The sequence below is a fragment of the Mirounga leonina genome, unplaced genomic scaffold (genome assembly GCF_011800145.1).
Source record: "Mirounga leonina isolate KUSES-001 unplaced genomic scaffold, KU_Mleo_1.0 Mir_201, whole genome shotgun sequence".
Taxonomy (NCBI): domain Eukaryota; kingdom Metazoa; phylum Chordata; class Mammalia; order Carnivora; family Phocidae; genus Mirounga; species Mirounga leonina.
The window spans coordinates 31,940,318-31,957,541 of record NW_023270504.1 but is presented as its reverse complement, the minus strand read 5'-3'; the positions used below and the strand labels follow the sequence as shown (position 1 = coordinate 31,957,541).

General features: G+C 39.5%; 1 protein-coding gene and 1 pseudogene across 16 annotated transcripts in view; one reads left to right on the top strand and one right to left on the bottom strand.

Annotated features, from left to right (window-relative positions):
• The window catches only part of BCL2L13 (BCL2 like 13), a 101,962-nt gene that overhangs the window by 21,392 nt on the left and 63,346 nt on the right, over nt 1–17,224 (bottom strand). The window contains exons 5-6 of one of the 16 annotated variants that reach the window (XM_035028584.1): nt 7,658–7,700; nt 7,458–7,495 (exon numbers count right to left, since the gene is read on the bottom strand). The exons of 12 other annotated variants lie outside the window; for them this stretch is intronic. In XM_035028584.1, the coding sequence (XP_034884475.1) occupies nt 7,495; nt 7,658–7,700 (44 nt within the window). In that variant the 3' untranslated portion in view covers nt 7,458–7,494. Of the gene's footprint in view, nt 1–4,217; nt 4,985–7,457; nt 7,496–7,518; nt 7,701–17,224 lie in introns of those variants that run through there. 3 more of the 16 variants (XM_035028579.1, XM_035028587.1, XM_035028583.1) reach the window with 3 other exon arrangements.
• Nucleotides 10,656–11,176, top strand: LOC118025824 (annotated as a pseudogene).

Here is a 17,224-nt window from a genome sequence, read left to right as displayed (position 1 = left end):
ATGAATCTAAGGTAGCATCTGGCCATTAGATAAAGGCTCAGTTTGAATTTTATAGAACAGAGTAAGTAGTGCTACATTTGAAATTATTTCTAATTGTCTCCTTCAGTTAAAAAGCAAGAGGGCAAAGTCATACAATATTTAGAATAATATATTATTTCTTCTTGGGCACATTAAATATTTTCCCAGGAAACCAAATATAAATTTTTTTTTAAAAAAAAGGCTGCAGTACAGGGAGGAGGTAAGGCCAATCTTCCCTTTCTTTTTTTTGTTATTTAAATTCAATTTAATTAACATATAATGTATTATTTGTTTCAGAGGTAGAATTTAGTGATTAGTTGCATATAACACCCAGTGCTCATTCCGTCAAGTGCCCTCCTTAATGCCCATCACCGTTCTCCCATCCTCCCACCCACCTCCCCTCCAGCAACCCTCAGTTTGTTTTCTATGGTTTAGAGTCCCTTATGGTTTGTCTCCTTCTCTGATTTTCATCTTATTTTTCCTTCCCTTCCCTGATGTTCATCTGTTTTGTCTCTTAAATTCCACATGAGTGAAATCATATATTTGTCTTTCTCTGACTTATTTCGTTTAGCATAATACGCTCTAGTTCCATCCACATAGTTGCAAATGGCAAGATTTCATTCTTTTTGATGGCTGAGTAATATTCTAGTGTGTGTGTGTGTGTGTACACACACATCCCACATCTTCTTTATCCATTCATCTGTCAATGGACATCTGGATTCTTTCCATATTTTGGCTATTGTGGACATTGCTGCTATAAACATTGGGGTGCATGTGCCCCTTCGAATCACTATGTTTGTATCCTTTGGATAAATACCTAGTAGTTCAATTGTTGGGTGTTCTCTCCTTTCTATTCCTAGAGCCATTAGCCCAAATTTGTGTAATCACAAATTAGGTGTCCCATATAAGAGGGAAGACTTATCTTGGCAAGGTTGCTCATTGTTCCCTACAAACGCTGTACTAAATCCCCAAGCCCTGTCTTCTTATTCATGTAGATAATGGTGCTAACATTTTGAGGAGCAGAAAATATTTCACAAATATAACAAAAGATGTGAGACTTTTCTTTTAAAACTGCGCATTCACACAAAGCATACACACCATTTTAGGAGAAATTTCACACTCCCTGAAACTTATCCATGGTTACCAGCTAAAGACTCCTCATCTGGCTCCATCTGGGTCCGGCTTAAATTCTAACCCCTCTGGACTGAATCCAATCCCCCTCTTATTTCTCCTGAACTCATAGCTCTGAGTCTAGGTTACACAAAATACCATAATTATACTTTTGTGCCATACTTCTCGCTAATTTTTTCACAAGTATTAGTCATTCCCCAACTAGATAATAACACCTCAAGGGACGAAAACATGCTTTAAAAGTCTTTGCTATCCTCCTTGTAATGCCTAACATAAGCCAAGTAAATAGTGATGGTCAGCAAATGCTTAACAGGAAAACTGGTCCCATCTTTGGATACAAAAGAAGCGCTGAACACCAGCTATTTTGATTTTCTCAGGCACTGACAGGTACTGTTCTTTATTCATTTCTAGATTTCTATGCATACGCAGTGTTTGTTGTCCAAGGTCACATACTGCTGGTGCTGAAGAGAATTCAAACTCCCCTCTTCTGACTCAAGTCACCCAGAATGCCCTCCTCCTCAGTTCTGCCCTTCTGAATCCTTCTCATTACCTTTAAACTCTTAAATGAGTTATCTGTTCTCTTTGCTTATAAAATATATAATAAATTGTGTGTATCTGTCTTATACCCCTACTAAGTTCTTAGAGATTAAAGATACTTTTTTTTTTTTTAAAGATTTTATTTATTTATTTGACAGAGAGAGACACAGCGAGAGAGGGAACACAAGCAGGGGGAGTGGGAGAGGGAGAAGCAGGCTTCCCACCGAGCAGGGAGCCCGATGTGGGACTTGAACCCAGGACTCTGGGATCATGACCTGAGCCGAAGGCAGGCGCGTAACGACTGAGCCACCCAGGCGCCCCTAAAGATACGTTTTTTTTTTGAAACCAAACAGATCTTTTATTTGCAGCTGTCACTGGGGCCGTTTCTTGTTGCTTATTTGTTTGCTGGCCTGCTCTTCCAGATGCATGGCCAGGCGCAAGGCCTTGATGACATAAAGATACGTTTTTAAACATCTTCATTGTACCGGATTTTTTTTTTTCTCAGCCTCATGCCAAGTGCCTTACAGAATCCCACACATATTATATTACTAGAATTATATATAATATATACTAATAGATTAATATTAATTTAGGGGGAACTTAACGACAAGCCGATCCAGCTCATGGATCTGGGGTCTTTTCCACTGAGGAACATCTCTGTCATTTCTCTTTGTGCATGATTGCTGCCTTGGAATCACAAAGATGGAACATGTGTCATAACCTGCTGTTCTAGACCTTCAAGCCTCTCTGAAGAGGAAACACATCTGTTAGCCAACCTTTTCTACTAAACACAGAGAAAAAAGACACCCAGTGGAGGTCTGAGCAGAACCAAGTAAGTTCAGGACTCTTTTTTCATAACCAAAACTCAGTTTAGGATATATCACAAATGGCTCAAATGCAAAAGTTTAGACATTAACAAATAAAGTCTTGCTATTCTGAGTCATGGCCACTCCAAATCACCTAAGCTGGATCTCACAACTCATCCAACTAATATTAGCCTTGGTGCTCTCCAACATAAGTCTTTCACACTTCTTCAAGATGCGACTATACTTCGTCCAAGAAGCATTTCCTGATTGAGCTCTACAACCATCATTTCCTTTCTTGGTATTCTACACTACCCACTAAAAAATTTATACTTCACCATGGCTTTCTTGATTATTTATTTTGAACAATTAAACAACTGGCTTCATTATGTTTATAGTTGTGTTTAACTAATAAACATATAGTCACCAATCTAATAAAGCTTAAGAAGTTTAGAATTAAAATCTGTTTCAAAGGGTCTAAAATCTAGTTGGGGAGATCAGGTAACATAGCAGCCCTCAAACTCTCCTGCCTAATTAGAGATACCTGTGAAAGTTTTAAGACTTCCTATGCTAAAGTTACAACCCATAACAATTAAATTAGAATCTCTGAAGGTGGGACCCAGGTATTAGATCTTGCTCAACAAAAATGGGTATAATGGCTGCAATCAATTTGGCTTCCTCAATATCCTACCCAAAGCCCAAACATACTCTAGCACAATGAAAAGGCAGAGGTAAGATGATTAAGACTACTGAGTGACTATAAGGATATTCTGAGTTTGCTGATTCTTGATGAACCACCAATAACAGAGAATGACAGTAGGCAACACGAATGAAAATAGCTACCCAGGGAACCATTTCTGTAACCTTTTTGGAAGAGTATACCTGGAGGTCCAAGAGTAAGGAAGACCCAGTCACCAAAGCCAGATCAAGAGTTAAACTCAATTTTCCTGTGAAGTTGTACTTACCTAGCTCTTTGCCATAACACAATTCTAATTAGTCATGCAAATCCTCTAACACCTTGTTACAAAGGGACTTCTCTTTGCCATGTCATTTATAGACTCAAAAGTTTATCTGCTTATTAAATCATCTCTTCAAGAAGCTTCATTGTGAAAACAGAAATATAGGCTCATATAAAGAATAATTTTACAAGGAGGGAAAAGTAGTGAAGAAGAGTAGTGATAGTATAAGGTAGCATGAAGTACATAATTGTCCCTTACTGACTTGACTTTAGTACACTTGTTTCATTTATTTGCTTTCTCAAAGTCTCCAAATGAGAAACTAAATATGGCTCGGCAACTTTATAATTCTCTATCTTCAAACCTTGCAAAGTAGCTAAAAAAGAAGGGTAATGAGGCACTGCTTAAGATTACATTTTTCTTCTTCATTATTGAAACTCAACGTTTAAAAACTGGGTTCTTTTTGTTAAATGAAGAGGAAGAAGCTGGAAAAGAGTGTTAAGAGAATTATACCACTGAATGAACCAATCACAGTCTATGACCCCCAAGAAGCAAGTAAGACTACCCTATTTTCTCAAAGAAACTGCACGTCAGGGTTACGCAAAACAGTCAAAGAACGTCAGTTACTCCACTACTAGTAACTTAAAACAGTGTGTTCTTGTTAGCCTTCCATGAACATTGTCCAAGTTTCATCTAAAAAACTCAAAAAGTACTCCTAGCCACCCTCACCTCCCAACTGAGTCATTAAGAGATAAAGAATGTAACTTCTCACGTTGTTTATTCTTAGTCTTCGAATCACATCTGCTCTCATTCCGTTCACACTCCATGCCACTTCAAGAGAAGTACAGTACAGCTGGATTCACAGAGCCGCTTTACAATTACAGAGCTCTTCAAACAGAAGGTTATCCAAGGGTCAGAGCGGTCTTAAGTGCTCACTGATAAGAATTCTCAACAAGTTACTTCTCTGCACTTCTAAAAACAGAAACTCTCATAGCAAGAACTGATTAAAAAAGCAAAAACAAAAACAAAAGAACCATAAAACAAAAGGCAAAAATTTCAATCCCCAGAAAGGAAACCTTTGCTGCTTATTCTTTAGGGCTGTAAGCCAAAACAAATGAAATGGAAATTTAAAAAATTCGATCATGAAGAAATAAGGGAAGAGTTAACAAACTGCAATAGAATTCAGTATAAAATGACATTTTGCTTTATTTTTAACAGCTTAAAGCTAACAAGAGTTAAGAACAAACACTCTTTGTTCCCTTGCTCAAGAAGTCTGTCAAATTACAACCTTGGAATAAAATATGGCTCAGAAATCAATTCAGACTTAATTGCTTTTTTTCTTGCTGTCATGGCCTTCCCTGCCTTACAATTTATTTCTTACTTGGAACGTGATATTTTAATAAAGATTCACCAAAAATTTCATGCTCTTATGTAAGAAGCATTAAAGAAAGAATAGATGACCACTGAGACTTTTACTCCTGGGACCAATTCATATAAAGCAAAAATATAAAAATAGAGGCCTCTCTCTTAACAATTACTGTTAAGAGTAGGCTTTCACGGGCGCCTGGGTGGCTCAGTTGGTTAAGCGACTGCCTTCGGCTCAGGTCATGATCCTGGAGTCCTGGGATCGAGTCCTGCATCGGGCTCCCGGCTCGGCGGGGAGCCTGCTTCTCCCTCTGACCCTATCCCCTCTCATGCTGTTTCTCTCTCTCTCTCTCTCAAATAAATAAATAAATAAAATCTTAAAAAAAAAAAAAAAGAGTAGGCTTTCACTAAAAGATAAAGAGCTTTTTTGGATAATACTTTGGGTAAAATTTAACACATTAGGGTTGCGTGGGTGGCTCAGTTGGTTAGGTGTCTGCCTTCGGTTTGGGTCATGATCCCACGGTCCTGGGATCAAGCCCCGCCTTGGGCTCCTTCCTTAGTGAGGAACCTGCTTCTCCTTCTCCTTCTCCCTCTGCCTCTGCCAGCCGCTCCCCCTGCTTGTGCTCTCTGTAAAATGGATAAATAAAATCTTAAAAAAAAAAAAAAATTTAGCAGATTAGGGGGAATAAAATCTACAAGTAGTATTAGAGCCAGTCCAACAATCTAAAATCATTTTTAGCACAAAATATTTATGTTGTTGGAAATATTTTTTTAGTCCCATTGATATAAAAAACATAAAGGAGTAACTTCCAGGACTCAAAAACACAAAACTAATTTGGACCAACTATCAGAGTTTAAATATGCACAAAGAATCAGAGAACTGTATCTTTCTTTGAAAACAATAACAAAAACTAAACCAGAGAAAGCCCAAAGAGATTAACTTGCCCCAAGGTCTCTGAGCCTGCTATGAGAACAGCTTGTCAGTAACATGCAGTAACCCCCACGTACTCCTACCATGTGCCCTTCTGAAGATTTTACTGATATTAACCTATTTAAACCTCACAAGGTTACAGAGTAAGCCTTATTATTATTTCCACTTTACAGACCAGGAAACTGAATCAACTGAAGAGGATAATTGTTCAAAGTCACTGAACTGGATTTAAGCTCAGGCAGTTTACCTCCAGAGACCATGCTTTTTATCAACTACATGACATTAACTCTTGGGCTGAAGTCCTCTGATTACCATGCAGATGCCTTCCCCTGAGTTTACTGCAAGAAGTAAATAGAAAAGGTTATTCCTATTTTCTTCAAGCAAGTACACGAAGTACACAAAGACATGTGCATGAAACCTTTCCAATAAAAAGGGAGAAAAGAAACTGAAATATGGAGATAAGGGGAGTATCTTTATTTATTTATTTTTTTAAAGATTATTTATTATTTATTTATTATTTATTTGAGAGAGAGAGAGAATGAGAGAGAGAGCACATGAAAGGGGGGAGAGTCAGAGGGAGAAACAGACTCCCTGCTGAGCAGGGAGCCCGATGCGGGACTCGATCCAGGGACTCCAGGATCATGACCTGAGCTGAAGGCAGTTGCTTAACCAACTGAGCCACCCAGGCACCCAAGGGGAGTATCTTTAAATAAATGTAAGAAAATATAAATGTAACTTTGGTTTTGGTGGTAGGAACAAAATAAAAACAGCTTGCAGATCATTAAAAGAACCACTTCAAAAATGTGCAGTTGCTGCTTTATTCTGCTTGTATCGACTGCATTTTGCTTCCTTTTTTTGGGTTCACATCAGTTACAAATTATTCTGCCACTTCAAGCAGTATTTTACCTTCAGGGTCATAGCTGCTGACAAATTGAGCTCCCTACAGACTTAACTTTTCCATCTGAAGATGCTTTGGCAGAACTCCAAAGACATATTCCCTGGTAAACTCATTTAGGGACTCACCTGCCCTAAGATGTACCAACAAACCGTTACGGTTACTTCTTGGCCTTTATACAATATCTATCTCTCAAGTATTCCCCTTAAAAAACAGAAACAGATAATTACTCTTCTACATTCAGTCAAGCAGGATACCATATGTCTCTCAGATCACTATTAACCTAAAATGAGAAAATGCAAAGTGGGAAAGATATTCCAGAGAAATAATTTTCCATCTATTTAATGATGACCAAGACCCACAAAAAATGTATTTTGGAACACAGTGCAATGAATACTCACACCTGCATATAAAACACATGGACTTCATGAAACAGTACTTACCCTCATTACACTAAAATTATTTCAATCACAAAACCCACTTAGTGATTTTTAGATCACAAACTATGTGTCACCTCCCGGAGTATAAAAACTCTGCTCTTACCTAAAAGTTCCCAAAAGACAGTCTTCAAATATTCTTGGTTACAAACAAAAACACTTTTTGTGGCTTCTATTCTTAAAATGGAAATGAGAAGCTTTAAGTCAAAGAGAAAAAAGGCAAAAATTAATTTTATTCAAACTACTTAAATATTAAATATTGGGGCGCCTGGGTGGCTCAGTCGTTAAGCTGCTGCCTTCGGCTCAGGTCATGATCCCAGGGTCCTGGGATCGAGCCCCGCATCAGGCTCCCTGCTCAGCAGGAAGCCTGCTTCTCCCTCCGCCACTGCCCCTGCTTGTGTTCCCTTTCTCGCTGTGTCTCTCTGTCAAATAAATAAATAAAATCTTTAAAAAAATATATTAAATATTATAGTAGACATCAGATGACATTTTTACGAATAAGCTTTTATGTAATTTAAAACTAAATCTTTCATAGTAAGTATATAGTTTAGTACATGACATAGAAAATAAAAGAGAAGCCTTACCACGGTGGACTTGTACTGCCCTTTTCAGGAGACAGACTTACTTCTAATGTAGCAACACAATCCCAGGAAATGAAAGACAGTGAGAAAGAAGAGGGAGGGAACAAGGATGAGTCAGGAAGAATCATAATATGCCAACTAGTCTGTGCCCTAAGTGCGCTGCAGGGCATTGAAAAGTCAGAATCAAAACACAAAGGAATCTTCAGACTCAGGGAGAGGAAAAAAATACACACTCTTAAAGACATATCTGAAAACCTGACATTTGTAAAAATGTAGCATTTTCACAAAACACTTTTATATCATTATTTCTGTGAGACAGAGAGCTATTCTTCCCATTTTGTAATTGATAAAACTGAGGCTCAGAGAAGTTAAATGAATTTCCCCCAAAACACAAGACTAATATTTGGCAGAGCTGGAGGCCACAAATTAATCCTGTGGATTTCCAATCTTTATTAACTCGCCACTCTCCGGCAGGGTTAAAAAATAAAGTAAAAAGAGAAAAAAAACAAAAGCCCTATCTTGTAATTCTAATGCCACATAAACAAAAATAAAAAATTATAATCTGGGCGCCTGGGTGGCCCAGTCATTAAGCATCTGCCTTTGGTTCAGGTCATGATCCCAGGGTCCTAGGATCGAGCCCCATGTCAGGCTCCCTGCTCAGCGGGGAGCCTGCTTCTCCCTCTCCCACTCCCCACTGCTTGTGTTCCCTCTCCCGCTGTGCCTCTCTCTGTCAAATAAATAAATAAAATCTTAAAAAAAAAAAAAAAAAAACTGAAAATGTCTATGACAATATTGAAAGAACGCAAAGACAAGCCACAGACTGGGAGAAAACAATTTCAAAAGACACACCTAATAAAGGATTATTATCCAAAATATACAAAGAACTCTTAAATAAGAAAGCAATCAATCTGATATTTAAAATGGGCCAAACACCTTAACAGATACCTCACCAAAGAAGATGTACAGATGGCAAATTAGCATATGAAAAGATGCTCCACATCATATGTCATCAGGGAAATGCAAATTAAAACGAGATACCACTACACATCTAGTAAAATAGCCAAAGTCTAACACCAACACCACCAAATGCTGGTGAGTCTATGGAGCAAAAGGAACTCTCATTCATTGCCAGTGGGGATGCAAAATGGTACAGCCACTTTGGAGGACAGCTTGGCAGTTTCTTACAAAACTAAACATACTCTTACCAGACTGCACTCCTTGGTTTTTACACAAAGAAGTTTAAAGCTCATGTCCACACAAAAACCTGCACATGCAAGATTGTATCAGCTTTATTCCTAATTGTCAAAACTTGGAAGCAACTGAGATCTCCTTCACTAGGTGAATGGGTAAATAAACGGTGGTACATCCAGACAAAGGAGTGCTAAAAATTCAGTGCTAAAAAGAGATGAGCTATCAAGCCATAAAAAGACATAGAGGAAACTTAAATGCATATTACTAAGTGAAAGAAGCCAATCTGAAAAGGCTATATATCACACGGTCCCGACTATATGACATTCTGGAAAAGGAAAAACTATGGAGACAGTAAAAAGATCAGTGGTTGCCAGAGGTGAGGCAGGAGGGAGAGTCAAACAAGTGGAACACAGGATTTTTAGAAAAGTGAAACTACTCTGTATAATACTATAGTGGTGGATATATGTCATCATGAGTTTGTCCAAATTGCAGAATATACACCAACAGTAAACTGTAACATAAACTATGGTCTTAGGCTGACAATGATGTGTCCACAGAGGTTCATCAGTTGTAACAAATGTACCGCTCTGATGGGAGATGTTGATAACACAGAAGGCTATGCATGTGTGCAGGCAGGTAGTATATGAGAAATCTCTGCACCTTCCCTCAATATTTCTGTGAACCTAAAACGGCTCTACAGTCTATTAAAAAAAATCCACACCAGTCATGTTATTGAGAAGCCTCAATAAAGTGCTCTTCTCAATACCAGTACAATGGAAAAATCATCTCAAATATAATAAGACAAAAATGATCACAAAACATAAATCACAGAAAAAACAAAACTATCTGTCGAAATCCAAAAGGCATTTATCCCAGCCATTTCTTTTTATAATTTAGAGAACAAAATATTATTTTCCTCTCTGCAGATCTATATGCCCAAACCCTTCATCCAACAGATTATAGCTGCCATCACCTCCTCCTTTCCTGTAGGTTTTCAAAATTAGTTCCACTTTGACAGCTAGACAGTTTGTTTTACCCTGATGTTGTGTTCAAGTGGCTGAAGACAAACACATTACCCACAGAAATCATACTATAGACTTTATATAACAGACATGCAACATCATGTAGCCAAATCACTCTCCTCTAGAAGAATGACCATAATGGTATTAAGACCTGTCAATGTAATGTTTAACACAAAGTACCTTAAAGATGATTCATGCTGACACTCTGTATCAGAGGATACATTTTCACCAATTCGTCAAAAAAGCAATCTCTTGGTTTTAAACACACGAAAAACAGAGTGCTTAGACCTAACAATGTGAAATACAGATTGGGCATTCAAATTTAGAGATTAAAAACACATTAAAAAATTTAAATATCGGGCGCCTGGGTGGCTCAGATGGTTAAGCGTCTGCCTTCGGCTTAGGTCATGATCCCAGGGTCCTGAGATAGAGTCCCACATCGGGCTCCCGGCTCAGCGGGGAGCCTACTTCTCCCTCTGACCCTCTCCCCCTCATGCTGTTTCTCTCTCGCTCGCTCTCTAAAAAATAAATAAAATCTTAAAAAAAAAAAATTTAAATATCAACAAACTAGTTATTCATATTATTGCTCTTTTCTTTAGCACACACATTTCAGTTGAATAAATGAGCTACTTTCTCTGTAACAAATTATAATAACCAAAAAACTTTGATGTATTATATCATAATAAAACTGAAAATTGAGAAGGGAATGAATTATATTCCCTGTATTATAATTCTTCCCTTGTTGTAAAGCACCATGTAGGTGAGGAAGATTCCTGGGTGGAGCTACCATGAACAGCAGCAATGGCAATGATAATGGCAATGAGGAAAATGGGGGGCTGGCTCATGTATCTTCCTCAACCCTCTATCTACACTGGAGACATGGAAGAGATTCTTTTGAGAACACAACATGAATCAGGACAGAGTAGTTCAAGGGGAAGTCCTTACTGTGACAGTCCTTCCCCACAAAAAGATGGGCAGATTATATGTTTAATGTAGAAATGCACAGCAGCAGAGATCATAGCTCTCAGTCAGAAGTTAGAAAAGCTGATGCTTTGAAGCAAAGTATAGACTGTATGTCTGACTGGTCCAGCAGGCCTGAAACCATTCCTCCAGGGAGTTCCACTTCAGTTTCCACTCCGTTTCTGGGAGCATGAGGAAAAGTGAAACCAGAAAGAAAGGGGGTATTTTTTTTTTTTTTTTTTTTGCAGACTCTCTTCATTCCATCTCTCTTACTTTCTCATGCTTTGGCTTTGGATCTAGGCATCTATATTGAAAATGACTGAGCGTACCTTCTGCCAGCACCTACTGAGGGAAAGAAAAGCTCCTTGAAAAGTATGAGACATATGAAGTAGTATATTATCACAGCAGTTTACTTGAACTTGAGACCACTGTAAGCATGATCCAACTTACCACCCTATTTTTGCATATCCAAGTTCCAGTAACTCTCAAATCCAGTATTTTATTCAAACTCTGTTGAGGCATTTTACTAACCTCATTCCCTCTTTGGCCTGTAAATTTAGAATTTCCTAGCAGTTGACTGTTATTTAGAAATTTGTAAGCGCTTCCTTCTTTTCCCACAAATGCCACCAACAGATTATAATTTTGGCAACAATGCTATTGTCTCCCTTTAGTGTCACCAGACATAGAACTGCAACATTCATGGTAGAAATTTTACTTTTGCAATATAACTACCACTTCTTTCTTAAGACGAAATCAGGGGCACCTTGGAGGCTCAGTCAGCAAGGTTCAGTCAGTAAGGCATCCAACTCTTGATTTCGGCTCAGGTCACGATGTTGGGGTCATGGGATTCAGCTCTTCAGGCTCTGAGCTCAGTGCAGAGTCTGCTTGAGCTTCTCTCCCTCTCCCACTGCCCCTCCCCCTGCTTGTGCTCTCTCTCAAAAAAAAAAATATAAATCTTAAATAACAAGGGACGCCTGGGTGGCTCATTCATTTAAGCCTCTGACTTGATTTCAGTTCAGGTCATGATCACAGGGTCATGAGATTGAGCCCCACATGGGGCTCCATGCTGGGCGTGGAGCCTGCTTGGGATTCTCTCTCTCCCTCTTCCTTTGTCCCTCCCCCGCTCTACCTGTCTCTAAAAAAAAATAAATAAATAAATAAATAAAATCAGGTTAGCAAATGATACAGAAGCTTTGTTATTTTGTTTTGTTTTTCAAGACAAAGGAAAGCTTCCCTAAGTTTGAATTTATAGTTATTAAAAAAAGAAAAGAGGGGCACCTTGCTGGCTCAGTCAGTAGAGCATATGAGTCCTTTTTTAAAAAGATCTTAGGGGGCACCTGAGTGGCTCAGTCATTAAACGTCTGCCTTTGGCTCAGGTCATGATCCCAGGGTCCTGGGATCGAGCCCTGCATCGGGCTCTCTGCTCTGCAGGAAGCCTGCTTCTTCCTCTCCCACTCCCCCTGCTTGTGTTCCTGCTCTCGCTGTGTCTGTCTCTGTCAAATAAATAAATAAAATCTTTAAAAATATATAAATAAATAAAAAGATCTTATTTGGGGCACTTGGGTGGCTCAGTCATTAGGCGTCTGCCTTTGGCTCAGGTCATGATCCCGGGGTCCTGGGATTGAGCCCCGCATCGGGCTCCCTGCTCAGCGGGAAGCCTGCTTCTCCCTCTCCCACTCCCCCTGCTTCTGTTTCCTCTCTCGCTGTGTTTCTCTCTGTCAAATAAATAAATAAATACATAAATAAATAAAATAAAATAAAAAGATCTTATTTATTTGAGAGAGAGAGATCACCAGCAGGGGGAAGGATAGAGGGAGAAGTAGACTCCCCACTGAGCAGGGAGCCCAACATGGGACTTGATCCCAGGATCCTGAAATCATGACCTGAGCCAAACGCAGACCATTAACTGACTGAGCCACACAGGCACCCTGAGCATATGACTCTTGATGTTGGGGTCGTGAGTTCAAGCCCTACGTTGGGCCTAGAGCTTACTCAAAAAAACAAAAACAAAAACACAAGACACACATACACAAATATATCCTGGGCAATAAAAAAACTATTTTAAACCAAAAACTAACTAAATAAGAAGAAATTAAGAAATAACAATAAAAATGAAAGGGAAGATACAACTTCATACACTATAAAAGAGAGGTTTTTGGTTTTTTTTTAAAGACAGACAGAATGGGGGCGCCTGGGTGGCTCAGTTGGTTAAGCATCTGCCTTCGGCTCAGGTCATGATCCCAGGGTCCTGGGATTGAGTCCCACATCGGGCTCCCTGCTCAGTGGGGAGCCTGCTTCTCCCTCTCCCACCACCCCTTCCCCTGCTTCTGCTCTTTATCTCTTTCTCTCTCTCAAATAAATAAATAAATCTAAAAAGAAGGAAGGAAGGAAGGAAAGAAGGAAGGAAGGAAGAAAGAAAGAGACAGACAGACTATCACATGCAGTGCCTCATTTGGACGTCTGCCTACTCTACATTCTTCTATAAATGGACCTTGAGTGCCTGTTTTGAGGTTCTAGCGGGGGAGTCAAGCTACTCCTATACCCTTGATGGAAGAACAGTCCTCCTCTATTGGGGAAGGTCGTGTTCTTCAACCAAGCGCAGAGCCTCAGGAGGGACACACATGGAGGGTGAAAGAGGAAGGGAAACCCACCTAGCCAGCCAGATCAGTCAAATCAAACCTGGCAATCAGTGGGGTGACAGCTGTCACAGCCAGATCACCCTCACATCCAAAAGAGAGGATATTTTTGAGACATTTAGAAATTTGAATGCTAATAGGATATTTGAGGATATGAAGAAATCATTTTAAAATTTTTGATGTGATAATGGTAGTGTGATTAAAAATAAAGAAAACCGGGGCACCTGGGTGGCTCAGTCGGTTAAGCGTCTGCCTTTGGCTCAGGTCATGATCCCGGGGTCCTGGGATCGAGCCCCACATCAGGCTCCCCGCTTGGCGGGGAACCTGCTTCTCCCTCTCCCTCTGCCTGCTGCTCTGCCTGCTTGTGCTCTCTCTCTGTCAAATAAATAAAATCTTTAAAAATAAATAAATAAATAAATAAAATAAAGAAAACAAGGACACCTGCATGGCTCAGTCAGTTAAGCGTCTGCCTTCGGCTCAGGTCATGATCCCAGGGTCCTGGGATTGAGACCCACATCTGGTTCCTTGCTCAGGGGGGAGCCTGCTTCTCCCTCTGCCTGCCACTCCCCCTGCTTGTGCTCTCTTTCTCTCTCTGTGAAATAAATAAATAAAAATAATGAAAACCTTTATTTTTTAGAGATACATACTGAGAGCGCCTGGGTGGCTCAGTTGGTTGGGCGACTGCCTTCGGCTCAGGTCATGATCCTGGAGTCCCCGGATCGAGTCCTGCATCGGGCTCCCTGCTTGGCAGGGAGTCTGCTTCTCCCTCTGACCCTCCCCCCTCTCATGTGCTCTCTCTCTCATTCTCTCTCTCAAATAAATAAATAAAATCTTAAAAAAAAAAAGAGATACATACTGAAAAAAAAATTTTGTTTTTAACTTTTAAGTAGGCTCCATGCTCAGTATGGAGGCCAGTGTGGGGCCTAAACCCACAACCCCGAGATCAACACCCAACCTCAGATCGAATCAGACGCTCAACCAACTGAGCCACCAGGCGCCCTGAAAAATTTTTTAAATTCCAGTATACTGAACATACAGTGTTGTATTAGTTTAAGGTGTACAATATAGTGACTCAATTTTATGTAGTACTCAGTGCTCATAAGTGTACTCTTAATCCTCTTCACCTATTTCACCCATCCCCCCACCCACCACCCAACATACTAAAATTTTTTTAAAGATTTTATTTATTTATTTGAAAGAGAGAGAGGGATAGCAAAGAGTGAGCATGAGCAGGGGGAGCCCAATGTGGGACTTGATCCCAGGACCCTGGGATCATGACTTGAGCCAAAGACAGATACCCAACCTACTGAGCCACCCAGGAGCCCCCATACTGAAATTTTTCTAGATAAAATCATGTAATGCCTGGATTTTGCTTCAAAATAGTATTAAGAAGGGACATGACTAGGGTGTGAATAAAGCATAACTGGCAATGAATTAGTGACTGTTAGCTGAGTGATGGGAGTCATTATACTATCTTACCTATTTTCATACATGTTCAAAATTCTCCAAAACAAAATGTTTAAAAGTAAATAGTATATGAGAGAATTAAGATATAAAAATCCATTGCACTCTCCTCCAAAAGAATAAAAATAAAAGGGTATAATGAATAGGTCTACACCAACAATTCAGAAAATTTAGGGATAATATCCAGGAAAATTATCAAAAGTTGACAAGAAAGAGGTGCCTGGGTAGCTCAGTCAGTTAAGTGTCCAACTCTTGATTTCAGCTCAGGTCTCAAACTCAGGGTCGTGAGCTCAAGCCCCATGTTGGGCTCCACGCTGGACATGGAGCCTTCTTAAAAATAAAATTAGGGGCGCCTGGGTGGCTCAGTCGGTTAAGCGGCTGCCTTCGGCTCAGATCATGATCCCAGGGTCTGGGATCGAGTCCCGCATCGGGCTCCCTGCTCGGTGGAGAGCCTGCTTCTCCCTCTCCCTCTGTCTGCCGCACTGCCTGCTTGTGCTCTCTCTCTCTGTTAAATAAATAAATAAAAATATTTTTAAAATAAAATTTAATTAATTAATTAATTAAATTAAAAAAAAAAGTTGGGGCGCCTGGGTGGCTCAGTCATTAAGTGTCTGCCTTCAGCTCAGGTCATTATCCCAGGGTCCTGGGATCAAGCCCCACATCAGGCTCCCTGCTCAGCGGGAAGCCTGCTTCTCCCTCTTCCACTCCCCCTCCTTGTGCTCCTCTCTTGCGGCCTCTCTCTCTCTGTCAAATAAATAAATAAAAATCTTAAAAAAAAAAAAGTTGACAGGAAAAACCAGAAAACTTCCCTCAAAGAAAACACCAGGTGATTTTACATGCATGTTATAGGAAGCAAGGCACAATAATTTAAACCTCATATAAACTATTCCAGAGTATAGAAAAAAAGGAAACACTCTTCCCAACTCTGGATTCTTTTATGAAGCCAACATACCCTTAAAACTGAAACCAAACAAGAAAAATTACAGTCCAACCTCACTCATTGAGATTGATACAACTAAATGGTGAAATAATTAAAAGCACTCATTTTAACATCAGGAAAAAGACAAGGATGTCTTCTAACACCAATTCCATTAATAGTGTACTGAAAGATCCTGATTTTTTTTTTCAGTTTTTAAAGTTAAAAAGATAGAGTTATTAAGGAACAATTTTATCATTATTCCCAGACCGTATAATTTTCTGCGTAGAAAACCCAAAGGGGGGGCGCCTGAATGGCTCAGTCAGTTGAGCAACCAACTCTTGGTTTCGTCTCAGGTCATGATCTCATGGGTCGTGAAATCGAGCCCTGTGTCAGGCTCAGCACTCAGGAGGGAGTATCCTGGAAGATTCTCTCCCTCTGCCCCGCCCCCCACTCACATGCTCAAATAAATAAAAATAATTGAGAAAAACCTTAAGGAAGGTGGGGTGGCTCAGTCGGTAAAGCGTCCAACTCTTGGTTTTGGCTCAGGTCATGATCTCATGGGTCGTGAGATTAAGCCACGAGTCAGGCCCACAGTTGGTGTGGAGTCTGCTTGAGATTCTGTCTCTGCGACCCACCCTCCCCCGGGGTCACGCACGTTCTCTCTCTCTCAAATAAATAAATTAGTGAATAAAATCTTTAAAAAATAATAATTAAAAAAAAAGAAAAAAAAACAACAAATCCAGAGATAAATAATCAGGATAATAAGAGAGTTTAACAAATTTGCTGGCTATGAAATCAATACAGAAAAGTCAATTTGGTAAGAGTAGCATAGCTGTGTAAGATGTTAACACTAGGGAAAACTGGGTGAACAGTATGCAGGAATACTTTATAACATTTTTGTAAATCTAAACTTATTACAAAATAATCTTATTTTAATAAATGATTTTAAAAATTAATAAGTCTGACAATATTAAGTATTGGGGAAGATGAAGAACAACAAAAATTTTTATATATTGCTGACAGAATATAAGTTGGAAAACCACTTTGGAAAACACTTTGGTATTATCTTGTAAATTGAAAATGTCTATACCCTTGGACCCAGAAATTCTACTCCCAAGTATATAACCAGAGAAACATATGTATAAAACTGTTCATAACAGCAATGTTTGTAATAGCAAAAAGATGGAAATGTCTAATGATAAGATTATAGAGAAATAGATTGTTATGTATCTACACAATGGAATACCAAACACCAACCAATACATCAACCCAGATCATTGATGATTTAGGGGGTGAAAATAGGTTTGGCAAGATGGGGGAAATCTGGGGCACCTGGGTGGCTCAGTTGGTTAAGCGACTGCCTTCGGCTCAGGTCATG